This window comes from Glycine soja, chromosome 12, assembly GCF_004193775.1.
Source record: "Glycine soja cultivar W05 chromosome 12, ASM419377v2, whole genome shotgun sequence".
NCBI classification, from domain to species: domain Eukaryota; kingdom Viridiplantae; phylum Streptophyta; class Magnoliopsida; order Fabales; family Fabaceae; genus Glycine; species Glycine soja.
In genome coordinates this window covers 39,651,067-39,672,376 of record NC_041013.1, presented here as the reverse complement: position 1 = coordinate 39,672,376, position 21,310 = coordinate 39,651,067, and the positions used below count along the sequence as shown (strand labels likewise).

Genomic DNA, 21,310 nt, shown 5'->3' with positions numbered 1-21,310 from the left:
CAAAGGCTTCATTCTACAAATTGAATAGATCGAACGGTAGAGTTCACAACAATGATGCAATGGAGTGGTAGACACCACGATGGAGCCACAGTTAGGGTTCAAGGCTACTTGTGACGACAACGACAACCAACAACCGAGTGACAAACACTGCAATGATATGATGGTGATGATGACAATGAGGGAACTTTCGAGGGTTCTGAGTGATAGAGAGAGGGAACTTTCAAGGTGAAAATTGATATTAAAAAATATATAACATTGACTGTAACATCCCAATTTTTCGTAAATAAATTTAAAAAGCTTTTTAGTAATAAATAAATAAATATAGAGCAAATAATAGGCTGAGTACCCTAGGTATAAATAGTTATGTTAAGTCAGCTGCCTTCTTTTGGCCTCATTTTCGTTTTTCCCCTTCTCTCAAAACCCTTTCTTTTTCCCGCAGCCCACCAAACCAGTCTCAGAAAAACGACGATCTCGAACCCGTTCACCGTTGGATCGTCGTGAAATTTGAGTATCATGTTCGCAACACAATTCCGAGCATTCTCACCGTTGGGAATTTCGATATCATGTCTGAAATGAGAGAAAAACCCTTCGCATTGTAGCTTTTTTCTTTCCCGCAGAAACCCAGAGCTGTCTTGGTAAAACTACGATCCCGGTTTCGTTAACCGTTGGATTATTGTGAAATTTGGATATGTTGTTCGAAATTCAATTCCGCACGCTTCCACCGTTGGGATTTGCGAGATAATATTCGTGGAGGGAGAAAAAGGAATCGTATGAAGACAGTACAAGTGGAGGTTTCAATCTCTTCTCCGTCTCTCTGACGTTTGGGAATTCTATCGGAGCAGTCGGATGAATAATTGAAAGAATTTCCGGGAACCGCTAGAGATGTTGCTATCGCTGGCTGAAGACACGTGAGCCCGCTTAGAGGTAAGGGATGAGTTATTCACAGTTGGGGATTAGTGAGAACATGTGTAGGGATCCTTAGAGGATTAAATTGGGATTTTATTTTGGGATGTTTGTTAAATTGCAATTTTTCCTTTATGATTATAAATAAAATATTGATGTCCTGATGAAAATTGCTTGATAAATTGTGCTCTTGATATTTGTATATTTGGACCTATGATTTGGATATAATTGTGTAATATTATTTGAGGGGTTTTAGTCCTCATGTTGTGATAGTCTTTTATATAAATTGTTATATTGAGGATATGAAATGATAATTCAAATTGTGAGTATGTGATGAATTGTAGAATAACATGTTGCTTTGAGATTATAATATTGTTATTGAGATTGAGTATAAGTGTAAAGTTGAACATGTGTTAATTTGTGAGATACGTGTAAACATGTGATGGTGGATTGTGACACTATGAGATGTGAAATTGTGAATGAGTTCTAGTTGTGGATAAGTGTGTAGTTAACACTTGATGTGAAATTACTTGTGTTGTAAGCCATGAATTGTACAATACCCGACCAGCGTTATCTTGAGAAAAGCATTGATGCGCAGTGTTAAAGAGAAAATGTAGGTTTCCTATTTAGGAACCAGTGTTAAATCGTAGCGCAATTGTGTTGAACGTGTTTAAAACACGAGTGTAAGGTCGTGAGTATTGTATAATTCATGAGCAGTGTCTGCATGTAAAAAAAATTATTTTAGGGGTTGGACCTGAATCAGGAGGGAGAGGCCCTGACGGACTCTTCGGAGTGTAGGCCTTGGGGGTCACCGGGTTTGAGTGCTCCTTTAAGCCTATGCTGATCTCATATGGTTGGAGCATTCTCGCAAAACATCGTGACCCTGACTGGTCTCCCTATGATCTTACTTAGTGAGAGTGACCTGACAAACCCATTGTGTGGTGTGTCTTGTTATGTACTCCTAAGCGCCCCAGGGTGGTTTTTCACTGACATGGTACCACATTACATATAGAATTGAGTCTTAGCATAACTATTGCATATGCTTGCTAATTGATGTGTTATTATATCTTGATCGAAGTGTGGGATTCTTGTGTAATGTGATTGATAATTGAAAAGTGAATTTTGAATGACGAAGTGGTGAAGTTACGTGAGCTATGTTTAAGCAAGTGGTATCTCATTTATATAATATGTATATTTAATTGTCTTGTTTCTCTATTAGTTAGGAATGTGATAACTCACTCCCTGTGTGTTGTTGTGTTTGGATCCTGTGATGATCTTGAACTTGTGTTCGGGGGAGCAGATGAATAGGTGGATGACTATGAAGAACCTCATGCTAGAGGACACGGGAACACCACGCTCTGATAGGATGTGACATTAGGATATAGGTTTTATATTAATTGTATGAGACTTATATGACTTTCTTTGAGTCGAGATGACTTTATTATTTATTTGGACAAGTTTGAATATGATGTAGAAGAAAGTGAACGTGAGCCTTTTATCCATTTGAAAAGCTTGTATTTAAAAATGTTTTAAAAATACTTTTAATTAATATTTGAATTTTTATTCCTTTATTAATATATATGTGAGGGGTAGAGGGTGTCACATTGACAACATCAGTTTTTAGACAAACTAATGCTAAAGCAAAAAATAACATTAATTTTATAAAAAATCGATGTTAACATAACACACACAACATTGATTTTCAAATAACTGATGTTAACATAACACACACAATATCAATTTTACAATAACCAATTTTAATAGTGACACTTTATTTACAAAAATGTTACTGTGGTTTTGTTAATATCGGTTTTCATTAAAATTAATGTTAAATAGTTATGCTAAATTTATATTTTCTAATAATATGTATTTGAAAGGAATGAAAGAGAGTGGAAAAAAAAAACAATGAATCTCATAACATAGGCTTTCATTGTAAAAGGAAGGAAAAAATATATGGAAATATGGGTAAAACAAAAAACCCACAACATCATTTTTTACCCGAATGATGCACTTCTCTCATGTCATAATTAGTTATGTTATATATAACCAATTATGGCCATATGTTTTTGCTAAAGAATAAATTCGAAAGACACCATAGACCTAATGGAGCCTATTATTATTATTTATTTTAAATTAATAATAAATAAATAAAAATAACAATACATTTTTATTTTATATGAAATTATTTGTTTAACTTATCAAATCACTTTAATTCAAATCTTTCATATTTATTCTCTCTTTTGTTAATTTTCGGTTTTCACACTTTTATCTTTTTTCATGGCTCCCTACCAAACATGAAATAAAATAATTGAAGGAATAGGTTCTCTTGGCTCTATCTTCGAAAATTTGAAACGCGGATCTCAAACAAACAACGGTCGTATAGTTTGAATTTAAATCAATATCCACCGTTCGATCACAGAATCTTCTTCTCTCTCCTCAATTTTCTTTCTCCATCTTCCCGTTTCTAATCCCAATTATCTCTCCCTCTCTCTTTCCGTTATCACATTACAGACTCCACTCCATCCATTTTCGCAAATTCTCCATCGTCACCGTTCAGCGTTCACTGCACAATGGCGTTCCTATCTGAGGCTGCGAGTGCGATTAAGAGCAGGTTCGGGTTCCACGACCATCCCTCCGAATCGCTTTCGCTGGTTCAGAACACTCCGGATCTTTTCAAATCCGCCGTCAAAGACACTCTCTCGCAAAGCTCCATAGTCCGAAACCTAAGCGATTGGGACGACGAAAGTGTGGTCGGACCGAGTAGCGCCGCCGTTTCCTCATCTCAGAGCTTTGAATTCGGCGAGGACCCTTCCTTCTGGAAAGATCACAATGTACAGGTATAATTCAGTACATTGTTCACATACAGGTTCACAAGATCTAATTTGAAGCTTCGTAGTGTTTTCAGAGTAATGCTGGTTAAATGATTTTTCCTTTGTTTGTTAAGTACCCAAATTCATGACTATAATTGTTTTTTTTTCTTTGAGTAGTGTAATTACTAACTGTTTAAAAAATTGTTTTTAATTAGGTTTACGTTTCTGTGTTTTTTTATAGTTTGATTTAAGGGAATTGAATTTGATATGGTTTATTTTTGTGAGCTAGGTTATAATTAGAATGCGTCCTCTTAGCAACTCTGAAATATCGGTGCAAGGGTATGGAAAATGCGTTAGGCAAGAGAGTAGTCAGGCGATTACTTGGACTGGGCATCCCGAGTCGCGGTTTACTTTTGATCTTGTTGCTGACGAGAATGTTAGCCAGGTAAACTTTGTTTGGATAATTTTGTTCATATAGTGGTTTCTATAATATATTTTTTTTTTGTTGGAATTGTTGTACAAACTTTGTTGGTTCTCAGACTTTACATGACTGATATGACAGGAGAATCTCTTTAAAGTAGCTGGTTTGCCAATGGTAGAAAATTGCATGGGAGGCTACAACAGCTGCATGTTTGCTTATGGTCAAGTGAGTCATTGGTTTGCTTGCTCCTGCTCTTGTTGACTTGTTGTTCCAGTTAGTTTGTTTAGCATTGCTTTGTATTATTAGAGTATATTCTAGAACAGTACTGATTGTAAAGTTTTTTGAATAGGAAATTTTATGTTTTATCTGGACTTGTTCTTCTTGTTTAGAATATGAGAATGAAGTACTTTTGTGATCACTAATAATAATTGGTTTTGCTCGTAGACTGGAAGTGGGAAGACACACACCATGCTTGGTGACATTGAGGGGGGAACTAGAAGACACAGTGTCAACTGTGGGATGACACCAAGAATTTTTGAGCACTTATTTACTAGAATTCAAAAGGTATACTGGTTAAGTACCACTTAAATTTGGACAATGATAACTTTAAGATAAATTTATGCTGCAGCATAATTATTCCTGTATATTTATATTTGTGAAATTCTAATTTAAGTCTGTAATCTTGTATTGCTGTAATATGCCAGGAAAAAGAGGCTCGAAGAGATGAAAAGTTAAAATTCACATGCAAATGTTCTTTCTTGGAGATATACAATGAACAGATCCTTGATCTTTTGGACCCATCATCTAACAATTTGCAGGTAAGGCTTACTATTCATTCATTGAATGTTTTAGAAATTCCTTCAAATATAAAATCGTGTGTGTGGTTTTTGTTGGATCTCTTTTCTCCTTTTGCTTGTTCCCAAAAGCTCTAACAATTAATCAATAGCAAAAGTGATTTTGTTTGGGGGTTCATCTTCTAAAGCTGAGAAAAATAATATATGAATATAGTATGAGCTACTATTTCTCTGAGTGTTTGTAAAAGGCATTTTAAATCGTAAATCTGTGTGGTAGATAAGAGAAGACAGTAAGAAAGGAGTTTATGTGGAAAATCTTAAGGAAACAGAAGTTACTTATGCTCGAGAAGTCATTCAACTACTTATTCAGGTACGTAATACTTCATTTTCGTTCTTGATTTTTGTTTTTTTAACTTATTGTACTGATTTTTTTTATAGAGATTTTCAGTTTGTGATTGTAACTCTACCAATTTATTTCATTTTTTGGCATCTGCAATTCCATCCAAATTGAGGAAGAAAATAGCCTATATGAAATTATTTGTCACTTTTTCCCCCCAGAACCTTACCCTTTTTCAGTACAACTTTAAGTTAATAGGCACTTATTGAAAATAACAATGTTATTTAGGGAGCTGCAAACAGAAAGGTTGCTGCCACTAACATGAATCGTGCTAGCAGTCGTTCTCATAGTGTATTTACTTGCATCATTGAGAGTCAGGTGAGTCAATATTGATGTTTTTTTAATCCTATTTCATGAAAAAAAATACTAAACTATTATGTTTTCCAAGTATATCATGATAAAATTCTATTTAACTACTTTTTTAGTGGGAATCTCAAGGAGTGACTCACTTTCGGTATGCTCGACTTAATCTTGTTGATTTGGCTGGATCTGAGAGGTAATTGATTCCTAAGAGTGTGTATTTCTGTTTTTATAATTTAAACGAGCAAAGAAAGAAGTCTGAAGTATTTTACCTCATTTAACATTCATATAGATAATATTATGTATCCATTGTGATGATAGGCAGAAGAGTTCTGGTGCTGAAGGGGAACGCCTCAAGGAAGCCACTAATATCAACAAATCTCTTTCAACCTTAGGGTTGGTTATCCTCATTGAGAATATTAATATTGTTATATTAGTTGTGGCATTAGGTTAAAAAAATAGCATTGTAGGTGATAATAATATTATACTTGCAGGCTTGTGATTATGAACCTAGTAAGCATATCTAATGGGAAGTCGCACCATGTTCCATACCGTGATTCAAAGCTTACATTTTTACTTCAGGTTGGTACTGATATTTTCTAAATTCATGTTGCTTAGGTGGTAAATTGTAGTTGCCAATTAGATTTCAGTGTTTGGACTCTGGACATTTGTGGCAACTGATATCAGTGTTATAGAATGAAATATTTGTCTTGCAAAACCGTTTGTGGATATGAAATAATTATCACACCTAATTTTAGCAGTACTGAAGTAACTAGAAAAGTTATCTAATTTTATAAGTTTGAAGTAACTAGAAAATAATAAGTTTGGTTATGAAATAATTATTGCACCTTATTACTATTTAAGAGACCTTTTTTTGCATTATCAAACCTATTAATTATCAATAAAGAGGCTCTAGATTCAGCTATCTGCCTGAAGCTTAATGCTTGGTAGTTGTTTTTCCTATCTGTTGTGGAAGTGGAACGGGAAACTGCGCATGCAACATTATAGGGTGAAAGCACCTGAAATACAGATCTTTAGGATATTTTTTATGTTCAATTTATAATAGTCACAAGTATATTAGTTAGTCTGTTACTTAAAATATTCCGATTGGATGATCCTTGTGATATTCTGGCCTAATAGTATTTTGAAAATTGAAACATCTAGCATGTATTTAACTGGAAAATTAATAATTTATAAATGAATCTTAGGAAAAAGTTGTTATTTTTGTCTGAATTCTTTATAAATAAGGAGCTGCCAATTATCAATTAAGTCTGATCAGTATTCTGTTTTTTGTTTACAGGATTCTCTTGGAGGGAATTCAAAAACAATCATAATTGCAAATATAAGCCCCTCCATTTGGTCAGTGAACCTCCTTCCTCTAGGCTTGTATTAAATATCTTTGCATGAGGACTTGGTTTCTTTTAAAGAATTTGGGGAAATCAGCAATGAGCAAGTTCCAATGCTTGTTTGTCATAAATGGAATTTAAACCTCACTGTTGCTTGACGAATTTTACTGTAATTTCTTTTATTTATCATTTTCCTTTTCTGTATATGGTTAACTGCATTTATATTTATATTTGAGTGACATTTGGTAACTTTTGCAGTTGTTCACTTGAGACATTAAGCACATTGAAGTTTGCACAACGCGCCAAATTTATTAAGAACAATGTATGTCTTTTCATACTTTTTGTGTTTATATATTGGTGTGCATCTATTTTCTACCAAAAACAAGTGACTAGCACATTGTGTTTTATTCTATGTTTGTTATTAATTTAAAAAACATAATAATGATTAGTACTCAAGAGAAAGATAGAAGCTTTTGTAGAGTAATCTTAACACATCAATCTTACTCATTAGAGCTTATTAAACTGTTTCGGTATGTGGGTGATCTGTGTAGACATTTCTAATAATTTCTATTTAAATAATTATGTATTTTTCTCCAGGCAATTGTAAACGAGGATGCATCTGGAGATGTCATTGCCATGAGAATTCAAATTCAACAACTTAAGGTATTCTAAATTTGATTTATTCTTTCTTCTGGTATATATGTTCTGAACATAGAAAATGTTTGGCGGCACTTTTTCTGTACATTTTCTAGGGAAGGTATGCTAAGTAATTTAGTTATATTAGTGGCTCATCATTTTATGAGTCAATTAATGCCTTTATAGATGCTTATTGCATTGCCTATCAGAGAATTATGACAGTGAGCAAGAGTTTGCTTTCACTTTTCGTCTGTACTTTGAAAGCCAATGGAATAGCTAAATCATCTTAAATTTCATGCCATCATCAATTTACAAGAATATTAATTGATTTAATTGGAGTCTTTGTACATAATTACCTAATACTTAATTTCTTGTTAGAAAAGTACATTGACCAAGAGTTTACTTTTACTTTTCACCTACTGTTTATAGGGAAGTGGAAAAGCTTCCTACAACTTGTATTTCTGCCTTGATATCTACTAAATTACTAAATTGGCTGGTTTGTACTGTAACTTTTTTTTGGGGTTTCAGAAAGAAGTATCCCGTTTGCGTGGTCTAGTTGGTGGAGGAGAAATTCAGGATAATGACATTTCAGTTGTCAGCTTCCCAGGTTCTCCTGGATCCTTTAAGTGGGAGGGTGTGCAAGGATCATTCAGTCCATTAACCTCTGTTAAAAGGATATCTCAGGTTGATATTTTTTTGTGTCCAAGAAATCATTCAGTCTCCCATAACCTTGTTTACTGATAAGCATCTTTCTCTTTTTGCAGAAAAAAGACTATGACATTGCCCTTGTTGGGGCCTTTAGAAGGGAAAAGGACAAAGAGATGGAATTACAGGCACTAAGAGATGAAATTCAAGCGTCCATGAAGCTGGTATCTTTGAAAAGCCATATATTTCTTATTGTTTTGTTATCAGTTTTGAATGATTGATTAATGAGGGAGAGAATAAACAAGTTTTGACCTATAAGTAGCAATTTATAATTATATATGAGAAACACCTATCAATTTAGTCTGTTGTCATAGAGCTCCATTCTAGTATTTTCAATGTTTTAATTTATAATCACTCTTTTTTGTTGAATTATCAATAATGATAATTCTTGATGTTTTTGTGATGAATTAAATGATTGAAAATATGGGATGATTTTAGGTGAAACAAAGAGAAGATGAGATACAAAGTTTGAAGATGAGACTACGTTTTCGAGAAGCTGGAATAAAAAGATTAGAAACAGTTGCTTCTGAGAAGATCTCAGCGGAGACACACTTGCTAAAAGAAAAAGAGGAGCACTTGAAGGAAATTGAGGTCTTGCGGGCCCAGGTGGATCGGAATAATGAAGCAACTAGATTTGCTATGGAAAATTTGCAGCTAAAAGAAGAAATTAGAAGGCATGTTTTATTGATACAGCTAAAATACTTTTTTGTTGCTTTTTTTTTATTCATGTGCATGCAAAAGTAACTCACTTTGATTTCATGATTAAAGTAAAGGTTGGGAAGTGGCATAGTTACTCTATGACCAAAAATCAATCTTCCAGTATGAACAATATATACATTGCCTATTATATCCACAAATATGAAAATATGTAAATCAGTTGAGGCAAGAACACAGCCTTATGGTATTGTCAAACTCAAAAGAAACTAGTCAACCAACCAGTCCAAGTTCTCCAACAAATTAGTGCTAGCTAGATTACCAGTGACTTTTCTGTGATATACATGTTTTCCATAATGTCATGTTGCTAATGCTTATGTATCTTCAAAACAGGTTAAAGTCATTTTGTATGGAAGGTGAACGAGAACGGATGAGTGAACAAATCATGGTATTGGAAAACAAGGTATGAATGGATGCTTTTGTACTTTGTAAAATTTTCAGTCAATCCCTCTCATGTTGATTTTTCTTTTTTCTTTTTTCCTTTCACTTGTATGTGTAGTTGTTGGAAGCACTAGATTGGAAATTTATGCATGAAACAGATCTGGTAAGGGTTCAGGTTTTCACTTTTTTTAGTGTAATAATTTTTTCTTGTGTCTAGAATAAAAGGCACTGCAAACTCCTATCTTGACCTCTTTGTCTTTTGCGAATGTTAGAAAACAAATTCTGATTTGATGATGGAAGATGTACATAATGATGGTAATCTCATCTCCAAACAGGTAAGAATGATATAGTATTTCCTGCATCCATATTCATGTTTGAAGCAGTGAATGTCACAATAGCTTACTTCAACATAGATGTAAGCTAGAACCTAGAATCTGATTTTGATTGTGCCCATTTATCAGGTTTTCAGATTAGCAGTCACTTTTCAGTGACCCACTGTATAAATTTCATGAGTCTTTATCTAAGTTTCTGAAATCAACATAATTTACCAGTTTGGTGTTGTCATCAAATCTTGCTAAATTAAGCTTTCCAGTATAAATATTGGTGGACATATATTGAATCTCATGAAAATGGAAAAACAGGCCCATCTCAATTAGTGTGTTTTAAATCTAACATGAATAATACTGGCGCTCAACTAGTAGTAGGTAGTGGTAGACATGGAATGCAGTTTAGACTATACATTTTGTTTCTTCATGTTCTTCATTTACCACTTTTTAGAAATGGTCAGGGTGGAAACTCTAAATCATCTATTTTTCTTCATTTACCACTATTATCACATTGTGGATCTTCTAGAAGCTCAGTCCATATGTCAATCATTGTCATATGGCCAGTCATTGAATAAGGAGCCCTAGTAATTATTTAGATATTCAATGTGTAAAAAGATAGAATGTCTTTCTGCTTAATTATCTTACATTTATAGTTGTTTGTAATTTTTTGTGCTTGCATTTTAAATTTTCTGTGAATATGACTTATTCAACTATTTAATTCTTATTAATATTTGTCTTTAGGAGTCAAGTCCAAAATCACGATGGCAGTCTTTGCTTAGGGAGGAAAATGAGTTTCTCAAGATTCAGGTCTAGATCACACTTGTTTGTACTCTTTTTTTAAAAAAAAAAAACTTTATTCAACTTACTAGTCCATTTGTCTGTCACATTCTCTCTGACTTGATATGTTTTATCTACGACAGGCTATACAAAACCAGGCAGAAATGGATACAATTTGCAAAAAGCTAGAGGTTTGCCTTGAAGAGAAAGAAAAATTAAAAAGGTGCTGTTTACTCTCTCGCACTCTCATTTTTCTCATATAAATAATGTATAATTATGTGGGGGTTGTGTGTTTCTTCTGATCATTATTTGGATATAGTTTTTGCCTAAAGGTCATTCTCGACATATTTCTTTGTTCATATTGTTTCTGCATAGACGCGTATTTCTCTTTTGTTGTTCATCATGAACAAACAATGCTTAAAATTTATCCTCTAAATTTTATCTTGCAGCCATGTTGATGATTTGATGGCAAAATTAGAACAAGAGAAATGCCAAACAATTAATGAAGGAAAGGAACAAATGGATCTTCCATCAACAACTGATATGCCTGTCATTAACAGCAATGACCAACTGGAGTTGAAAGCAATGGTTGATGCTATAGCTTCAGCTAGTCAAAGAGAAGCAGAGGCTCATGAGACAGCAATTATGCTGGCAAAGGAGAATGATGAACTCAAGATGAAACTTAAAGCCTTGATTGAGGATAATAGTAAACTAATTGAATTGTATGAACAAGCTGCTGCTGAGAACAATAATAGAAATGTTAATAAAGGGGAGGATGGTCAAGAAATTGGTTCCAAGATTGACAATGGTTGCTATTCTCTTGAAACAACAAAAGAGGAGACTGAGTTGAAAGGAGTGGTTGAGAATCTCCAGCATCAGTTAATGGAAATGAATGAAGAAAATGAAAAGCTGTTGAGTTTGTTTGAAAGAGCCATGCAGGAGAGGGATGAAATAAAAAAAACTCTTTCATGTTTTGGACATGAAAGAGTTGAAACCAAAGGAGATATGGACTTCCCAGAGAAGCTTGTTGAAGTTGATGGTGGGGAAAGAGACTCAAGAGTACAAACTGTTTCCCAGGAAGTGCAGGGTAGAGATGAAAGTGAATGTGAACCTTCTACATCTGGATCTGATATGGACATCGAGTGTGGTGCTCATGAACAGGAACAGCTTTTAAAGGATGACAATGGGGCTGATATACTGGTCAACTCTGAGAAGAAATATGAGGTATCTGATCTCAGCGAAGCAAAGTTAACAGAGGAATTAAATTGTGCTACAAAGAAGCTTGAAAGAGTTGATGAACATATCTCAGATGCGGTCAAGACTATAGCTTCACTTGGTTGTGCTGAAAAAGCAATGGCCCAGGTTGATGAGCTCTCTAGAGAAATTGAGGTCACAGAACAAGATATTCAGGTCAAGCGTCAGCAGTTTGAATCCTTGAAACTTCAGCTTTCTGAAGCACAGGAAAGAAGAACAATAGTCAACAAAAAGTTCTCTGCACTCAAATATTCATTATCAAACTTCTCCTCAACATATTCTTACTTTGAGCAACGGGAAGCAAGGGCAAGAGCAGTGGTGAACGACTTGACATCTCATCTTGACCAAAAGAAAGGTGAATTGGCTGCTCTTCAAGCTTCCAAACAGGGACTGGAGAATGCTCAAAAGAAGAACCAAGAATGTGAAGTTGAAATAGTGAAAAATATTGCATGCATCAAATCGAAATTGGAGGAAGAGAATCGCAAGCGTGAAGGTGAAAAGGTTCTATTTGCAGTTGAAAACACACAGAATATTGGTTCCGCACTGAAAAATTTGCATCTTAATTGTAAAGCTACCGAGTTACTTAAGTTAGAGGAAGAGAAAACAAAACTGCAAGCAGAGATGAAGATCTCTCTAGAAAAACTCGGGGTTACAAGAAAGGAACTGGGGAATCTAAACAAGAAGGAGGCAAATGTAGAGAGCCAGATACAAGCTGTTCAACTGGAAATAAAGCAATGTTTGAGGAACACAGAGGAGAAGGAGCTTGCACTTCAACGTGTGATGAAAGAAAAAGGGATGCTCTTGGAGTTTAGAGATAATGGTATGTCTGAAATTGAGCATATGATCATTGAACTCCAGCAATATGTGTTTGACTATGATCTAAAGGAGGCTGAAATAAAGATTCTAGGAGAAGAATTGCAAATAGATTTGATAAGAGCCGAAGAGTTACAGACAGCCAGGATCATTGCTGCCAACAACAAGAACAATGTCCTTTCTTCTATTTCTTATTCGGGCATGTTTGAGAAGCTGAAGGAGGAGATGCAAAACCTGCGGGCAACAATTTTCGATACAAAATTGTTGCTGGAAGGCATTTCCCATGCTACCTAAATTGTTGCTTTCTGTAATTAATTCTCCATTTGTGTATTGTAGCATGTTTTGTTTAATTTCCATTTTGGTTCTGCTTGAGAACCAGATTGAAATTTTTGTTCTAACACTTATTTTGGGGAATGAATATATATTGTCTTTCCAATCTGATCTCTCACTTGAAACTGATTACCCCACTTTTGAAGAAAGAATGGTCTTTCCAATCTGATCTCTCACTTGAAACTGATTACCCCACTTTTGAAGAAAGAATGGTCTAAAAAATTGACTAAAAGAAGAAATGAGTGTAAGCTGACATTAGTTTTAAATTAAATCCATGACATGATTAAAATAATATTAAAATTAGTATGTTCTAATATTAAAAGTTAAGTATCGTACAATTGTCTTAGTTTTAATAAATAAGTTTAAACATGTTTTTAATCTTTTAAATTTGAGTAATTATTTTATTTTCTAAAAAAATTATTTTTTATTAGTTTCTTAAATTTTTGAAAACTTAATTTTAGTTTATTTTTGTTTAATATGTTCACCATTTCACAATTTTAACGACATTTAACCGAAAAAATTTATTTTTTATTTTTTTAAATCAATTTCTAACTAAAATGTTTGACTCGTATGATTTTAAAGAGAAAAAATAAATAAATGTACAATTGTCGTAAATTATTTTTAAATTAAGTTAACTGTTTTATATAAAAATATTTTAACTGTTTTAAAAACAGTTTTAAAATGCCATAAATTATTTTAAAATTAAATTAAAACAAAAATATTTATATATATTTTAAATTAAATTAAAAAAATATGTTTTAAATTAAATTAAAACAAAAATATTTTTAAATTAAATTAAAACAAAAATATTTTTAAATTAAATTGAATTGTCACATTGATAAAGCAAAAATATTTTTTGAAAATTTGAGAAGAATTAAAACAAATATTTTTTACAGTGATAAATTGTCACATTGTGACACCATTAATATAAAAATGAAAAGAATTAAAAGTAATTCTTTGATAATTCGAGAGACTATTCAAAATATTTTTTTAAAGACTTATAAATACAAATATTTAAATTTAAAGAATTAAAAATATATTTAACTCTTAATAATATATTTAGTTCTATATCACTTTCTAAAACAATTTATATTAAAACTTTTAATCTTATGTTTGAAAGGACATTTTTAAATTAAGGCATAAAAAAAGTCCGTAAAATGTCTACAATGACAAGGGTTTGTGAGAAAACATGTTTGACCAACTATTAAATGGTCTAGGTATATCAGACATATTGTTTATGCACTACTTTGTGCACCCCACATTAAAATAAAATTTCAAAAATGCTTTTAATTATTTTTCATTTTTATAAATTACATAATTTATATACCTCATACGTGATTCATTATGAGTCATACAGATTGTATAATTTATATGAATCATTAGTGATAAGTCACCCACAATTAAATGGATCATTTAATTAGCATTAATCTTTTAATTCTTACATATTACATAATCCATAAATCCATATGAGTTTAAAAAAATTGTTACTAAAAGATTGTGCAGATTGTGGGTTATAGTGGGTGGCCTATCAGTCTCAGTCTCAACTCAAATGTATAAATAATACATTTTTTTATTATCATCGTGATTTAAAAGCTTTGTATCCTAAAAAATTTAAACTATTGGGAAAAGAAATGTAAATCATTATATATTTTATATGATATCTCAACACATCCTCTTAAGCAGGATCTTTTAAGTTTAAAGTATGAATAATGCAAAAACGTACCTACACACCTTATGTTGAAATTTAATTTCTTTTTATTATAGATATATTTGTAGAGATTTAATTTTAAATCACATGTTCATAGAAACTTTAATGTTATGCCGTAAATCAATTATCTTAGAATTTAACTTGTTAGATAAAGGCACGTAAATAATTTTATATTATTTTTTCAATAATTATGAGAGGATTTTTCTATGACGGATAAAAGAAAACTACAAGAAAAAAAAATAATTACTTGAATTTGTTGTTTAAATGTTATGTGTGTTTCGGTTAGGTCACTTGATCCCACATGCTAAATATTTATCACTTATCTGTAAACCAAATTTTGAGTTGACGAATGGCACATGTCAAGAATCATAATAGCTATAATTTGTATTGAAGGGAATAATGTTTGCTCTTCTGAAAATTTGAACGACATTTTATTTTCTTCTTTAAGAGAAGTAGAGAAAGAGATGTGATTTAGAAAAATTGATTTTTTTTTCTTGCTATTAGAAAAATTGATTCGTTCACACGAAAGCGTAAAAACCATTTTACTTGTACAAAGGGGCAGCCGCGGAATTAGAAAGAAACATTCAAACCTTTTAGAAAAATAAAATATATGGCCTTATGGCAAGATACTCCCTACGAAAACAAGAAGGATCAAAATCACTTTTATTTAATCAATTATACTTCATTTGGAAAAGCAATTAAAAATGCATCATAAATAACTAAATTATCTAATATATGTTTTATGCTTAATATAAGTAAATGAATACCAGACGGAATATATATAGTTTTGAGAAGAAGAAAAAAACCGTTCGTTGAAAGAAAAAAGTAGAACTAATAAAAAAATTCAATTAATTATTATAAAATTTATAATTTTACAGCATATAATAATTATAGTTATAGTATTAAGATAAATTAGAGTTTATTTTTTATAATTTACATAATCAACTAATCAAATATTAAAAGGCCTTAGATTTGGTTTATTGGTGATAAATTTAGATAATTTGTATGAAGTTATAGTTCTAACCTTATTGTTGATATTTTCTGTAAATTCAAAGTATCTTTTAATTGGGATTTTTTTTAACAAATCGAAGGTATGTTTTGGTTAAGAGTTATATATTGATTCTTAGTCACATGTTTAGTGGACATGACTATTTGCTAACCATACTCCACCATATTAATATCATTGTACAAAAAAGAAAAAATAAATTATTATTATTTTTTATCTTATTATAAGGTCAAATTAATTAATTTATTATAATTAAGAAATTTAATTAATTTAGTTGAAAGCACTATATATCCTAAATTAATATATATTTTTTGTAAAATTATCTGTAAACAAAACTAACAAATTAAATATTAATGGATTATATTTCTCTCGCTATTATGTTATCATTCCAGAACTGACTTTAATAAAAAGTACTTTTGTAAAAATAATTAAATGTATTGGACATTTTAAATTAAACCTCAAAAAGAATATGAAAGGTAGTATAATTTTAAAATAATTATAAAAAAACTAATAAACTCATCATATAAAAAGAATTTGTAATTGAAAAAAAATGATATGTAATTATTCATTTAATCAGTAAGACTCAAACTCAAATCTTATTTAAAGATATTTGACTTAATCTTACTTGAACCACTAATATTAATGTTATAACATAAGTTACATAACATTTTGAATGTGTGTTAAAATAAATTATTGTAAAATAGTAGATTTAAATATAAACAAAAATAACAAATTTTATATTAATTAAAAAGTTGATTAATGTCATTTAATTCTATAATCATAATTAAAAAATAAAACTTTTTCGTAAAGTATTTTTCATTAGAACTTGTTATAAAAAATAAAATAAAAATTATTGAAACTAAAATCACAACTTGATGAAATTATTTTTGAAATGGTATCATTAAATTTAGTCAAAGTAATTAAAATTTATTCTAATAGGATCTATTTAATACCCAATATCAGAGTTTAAGTATCAACTGCTTGATTAACAGACATAAATTATTATTACTTATATTAATTTATATATATATATATATATATATATATATATAATTTTTCATTAAATTTTTTTAAAGATTGAACAATCATATTTGTAGAAATAAAAAAGAAAAACAGATTTATTCTATGCCGGATGAGTAACAATTTGCAATGGTTGGAAGATGAGAAGGGTTTACAATTTTGTCTTTGAATATTTATATATATTTGTTTGCGTGTATTTATATTTAAGTCCGAGAGGGAGTAATTATATATATTGAGGAAAAGTAAATAGTAATAATAGCACATACATACTCCATAATTCCATAATTGTAAACCATTTTTTTTCTGTTTTCACCTACAAATCTCCCAGTCCCTTGATTCAAGCTCCCCCAACCATTTCCTCCAAATACAACCGTTTCCATTTCAAAATCCCTCCTTTCATTTGTTCCTCTTCCTCTGAATCCTCAACCCTCCTCTCTCACTCCTCGACATGACGCAGATGGTCCTTCTGCGCTCGCCGCCGGTCACCCGCCGCAGGGGGAGGCGCGGCGTGGGCGAGGTTGCCGGCAGCGCGACGGCGGAGTGCGCGGCGGTGTGCTGCTGCGTGCCCCTCACCGTCATGGACATGGTCGTACTCGCCACCTACAAGCTCCCCGCGTGCCTCCTCAAGAAGGCAATGCACAAACGCAAGCGACGCCTTCTGCAGAAAAAAAAGAAGAAAACCGAGGCGCTCTTGGATCACGGGCCCGTCACCGCAGACAATGCTGGGCCTGGGCCCAAACTGGAAGATCATCTTGCGAAGGAGGTCGCGGAGGAGAAGCTGGAGGCGTCGAGGTTGGAAGCGGAGATGTGGGCCCAGTTCAACGGGACCGGGTTCTGGAGAAGCGCTTCTCAGCGCTACCAACAACAACAAACTGGTGAATCATGATTTGTGTACACGTGTCACATTTCCATTCGACGAGAACTCAACGAAGAACGCCTTTGGAGTCTGACGTGGATGTATGCGCATTCATTTCCCTAGATTGTAGTATGCATGAGACAGTAATAATTAATCTGCCATGATAGATGATACGAAAGCTGATTCGGGTCCGTCAATTGTATTGGTTCAATTGAATCTTGGTGGCTTAGATGGATTTTATTATTGGATCAATCATAATAGATGATACTTGTGAAACCATTTGGGTCGGTCAATTGAATTGGTTCAATTGAACCTTGGTGGCTTAACTCAATGGATTCTATTATTGGATCAATCATGATAGATGATACTTGTTAAACCTGATTCGGGTTAGTCAATTAGATTGGTTCAATTGAACCTTAGTGGCTTAACTAGATGGATTCTATTTAGTCAAATCTAATAGGTTAGATATCGGATTCCGGTTGGACTTATGATGACTTGATCGATTAGGTATCGAATCTCGGTTGGATCGACCTGACTCGGTCGGTTTAAAAAAATGATCCATCTTTTTGTTTTTATGTCTCATTATTATTAATTGTTATTTTAGATTTTGAAGTATGAATGAACTTTTGTTACTCAAATAATGTCATTTATATACTTATATATAATAGATACATATATAATTTTGATTTTTTAATACATATCAGGTCAAATCAAACCAATTATTAATCTACCAATTGAACCATTAACCTATTACATCGACCAAGTCACTGATCGGGTTGGGTTTCCCAACTATGGATGATATTGGGTTTAGCCAACATTTTTTTCTTGTACATCTTTTAAACTATGTTAACTAATGTTATTAGTATACTGGTTAAAAAAATATTAAAAAATATTTGTATTTGATGCATAAAATTGTATTTTTTTCATGATTTTTCTTTATATTTTTTATACTTTTTTCAATAAATATTTTCTTTTTCTAATTTCTTAATTAAAGACCCTATCTTTAATTTTACCAGGTCTCTATATTATTTTGATAACATGACAAGTATTTGAAATTGGAATTACTATTTGCTTGTAGTAGGTGTACTCGGAACGAGTATGTAGAATGAAGCTTTCATTGTTGTGTTATGTGTAATGTGGTCTTCTTATGTAGAAAGTCATTGTCATATTGTTAACTTATTGCCAAATGCGCACCAAATTATCTCAAGTGTAATATACTCGAAAGTCCGAGTGTCGAATTCATATAAACTTTATTTGTACTTAGATTGATTTAAACCCAATTTATAAGTAAGAGATAAAGAATATTCTTTTCTTTCAAATTTCTTTGCAAATATATATATAAAAAAATCATAGTAAGATTAGATATGCATGAAATAGGCTAAACAAATATTAATTTATTTTTAGCAATGATTTCATTTAGATACTCTTTCTCAGTTCTTTAGAAAATAATCATTTTTCAATGCATTATCCCCTGAACACTACATGGATGAACATATCATAATAAATAATTATGCATAGAAAAGAGTAATAGAAACAAGATTGCATTAAATAGATAATAAAAAAGAGCTATATTACAAAAGTTGGTATGCGAGGATACTCCCAACAATGGGGGTTTAATCTCTCATCACCATGAGACACTTTATACTTTAGGGGCTTTGATGTGGATAGAAGAAGGAAAGAGATGGATAAGGGAAGAGAAGGGGATAATGGACATAGAAAAAAGATTTTTCCTATTAAAGATGGTCAGACTTAGGATGTATTTATGAGAGAGCTCTGAGTCTCTATGTCCCTATGTGTAGATGTGTAGGGATATATCTTTCTCATTTGCTTCCTACTCCCTCTATAGGCAAGATAACTTAATTTTCACGCGACCTCGCGCTAAGCGCGTTTTGGATTTCTTTGTGGGCTTTCTTCATATTAAGCGTGAGCTGACCGTTAAGCGAGGAGACGCGCTGAGCTTGTCTAATGCATTAAGCGAGCTATCCCAATCTTTAACTTTTTCTTCAAGATTTTTTCTTTAAATTTTTGTATTAATTTTTTTCCAAAGCACTTGAAATCTTGTTCTCTTAACTTCTGCTAATAATTTACAAAGATATTTTTTTATTATTTTATTAAAAACAACGATAAAGTAAAAAAAATTACAATCATTCTTAGTTAATGATTATCAAATTAACTCAAATTTCACAAATATTACATATGGAACTTATGGTTTGGATGAAAGAAAAACAGAGAAGGAAGAAAAAAGAGAAGGAAGAAAAAAATGAAAGGAAAAAATTTGAATTTTATCTATAAAAATAATTTTCTTTTATTTTCTCTGCAACTAAATAGAAAAAAATGTTTCGTTAATTATTTTTTTTATTCTTCCACTTTCTCTTCTATCAAAAGGAACCATTAAGGTTTTGAAGTGAGTGCGAGGAATTAAGTATTCATTTTTAAGGTTGATGGCTATCCCATTGCAATGGTTAGAAAAATGTTGTACTGACATTTTGTTCAAGACGGGAGAGAACGGAAAAAATGTGAGACGAAAGTAATATAATGAAAACATAAGGGGAAAAAAAATATTTAGTGAGTAGAAATATAATTCGTCATTGTATATTTGTATAACGCTTATTGATCAACAAGGAGCATGTAGGGATGAATATAGATACAATATATTATGATACCTTTTTATATATATTCTCGTTTTAAAAAAAGTACAGTATATGTCTTTGTTACTAAGTGATTAGGTTCTGAACATTAATTCACGAACTACCTAACTACATGCAAGTTGTGGATTAGTGGGTTAGAAAAAAAAAACCTAGATTCAACATAAACTTATAAAATGAAATCTAAATTAATGGAAAGTTTTTTTTTCAAGCTTTTAATGAGTTTTAACCGATCGAAACTAAATTGGGTTATGATTACTAGGCTGAAAAAAATTTATTTCACTAGGAGGGTTTGAACTGGCATGATTATTTTAAATTTATTTTCATTTTTTTTCTTATATTTTTCTGTGGAATTTTAGACTTCATTTATAAGAGTTAGACAACTTTATTTTAAGCAAAATCTTATCATGATATATTGAATTTCTAAAAAAGTAGTAATTTTTTATGACTTCAAACTATTTGACTATTGTTTCCTTTTTGTTTCATGAATCATTTTGAATATTTTCACTATTTATACTTTGATGGATGTTTTTATATAGTACTTTTACTAAAATCATATATATTGATAATGAATCGTTTGGCTAGGTAGGCCAATCGGGAGCACCAAGCAAAGCAAAGGCTGAGTTAGTAGGCGATTGAACCATAAGCCAATATAAGTGGCACCACGCCTCATAGGCCAATAGGGATTTGAAGGACAAAACCAACACCATATGCATTGCCTAAATGGGCTGCCAAAGCTTATGGGTCCATCGGAGTTAGGCCCAATTAACCGGACTCTAAAGCCTTCCAACCATAGTTTTAAAACTGATGAAAGCATTGGATTTGGATCATTAGGTCAATAATCAAATTAATGGATTACTAATTAATTCACATGATCTTAACTACATTTAAAAGATATGAAAATTTTATATTTGTCTTAAAAGCCGTCCAAAAAATCACTACTCATTATTAGAATTCCAATGTCAACTACATAAAGCAATTAAGCATAAAACACTCCTTAAACACAAGATGTTTAACAAAAATCATTGAAACCAAATCAACAATCACATTACAACAATAAAGCAAAAATGTACAACCGAAGAGGGGACCTAGAATGAATAAAACATGATTGGCAACAAATTAATAAGAAAACATTATAATTCATAAGCATGTAAATAAAAGGAGATGG

At 31.8% G+C, this 21,310-nt stretch overlaps 2 protein-coding genes across 2 annotated transcripts; both read left to right on the top strand.

Moving 5' to 3' along the window:
• Positions 1-3,262: 3,262 nt before the first annotated feature.
• On the top strand, positions 3,263-13,018 carry LOC114380466 (kinesin-like protein KIN-12E). Its single transcript, XM_028339541.1, has 22 exons — positions 3,263-3,740; positions 4,003-4,158; positions 4,276-4,359; positions 4,579-4,698; positions 4,839-4,952; positions 5,206-5,298; positions 5,554-5,643; positions 5,751-5,821; positions 5,947-6,021; positions 6,120-6,207; positions 6,926-6,984; positions 7,230-7,293; positions 7,569-7,634; positions 8,136-8,291; positions 8,372-8,476; positions 8,751-8,986; positions 9,360-9,429; positions 9,526-9,570; positions 9,680-9,742; positions 10,475-10,540; positions 10,654-10,733; positions 10,960-13,018. The coding sequence occupies exons 1-22, from the start codon at positions 3,474-3,476 to the stop codon at positions 12,869-12,871; spliced, it is 4,080 nt and encodes a 1,359-aa protein (XP_028195342.1). The 5' UTR covers positions 3,263-3,473; the 3' UTR covers positions 12,872-13,018.
• Positions 13,019-16,840: 3,822 nt separating this feature from the next.
• Positions 16,841-18,072, top strand: LOC114379623. Its single transcript, XM_028338309.1, has one exon. It carries the CDS (start codon positions 17,090-17,092, stop codon positions 17,525-17,527), a length of 438 nt encoding a protein of 145 aa, XP_028194110.1. The 5' UTR covers positions 16,841-17,089; the 3' UTR covers positions 17,528-18,072.
• Positions 18,073-21,310: the final 3,238 nt, after the last annotated feature.

What these genes read in the sequence shown, in the direction of transcription:
- LOC114380466 (XM_028339541.1), top strand. Translation starts at nt 3,474, where the DNA reads ATGGCGTTCCTATCTGAGGCTGCGAGTGCGATTAAGAGCAGGTTCGGG. An exon ending in CTGTTAAAAGGATATCTCAG is followed by an intron (nt 8,292 to 8,371) that starts GTTGATATTTTT and finishes CTCTTTTTGCAG; the next exon opens with AAAAAAGACTATGACATTGC. An exon ending in GAGAAAGAAAAATTAAAAAG is followed by an intron (nt 10,734 to 10,959) that starts GTGCTGTTTACT and finishes TTTATCTTGCAG; the next exon opens with CCATGTTGATGATTTGATGG.
- LOC114379623 (XM_028338309.1), top strand. Translation starts at nt 17,090, where the DNA reads ATGACGCAGATGGTCCTTCTGCGCTCGCCGCCGGTCACCCGCCGCAGG.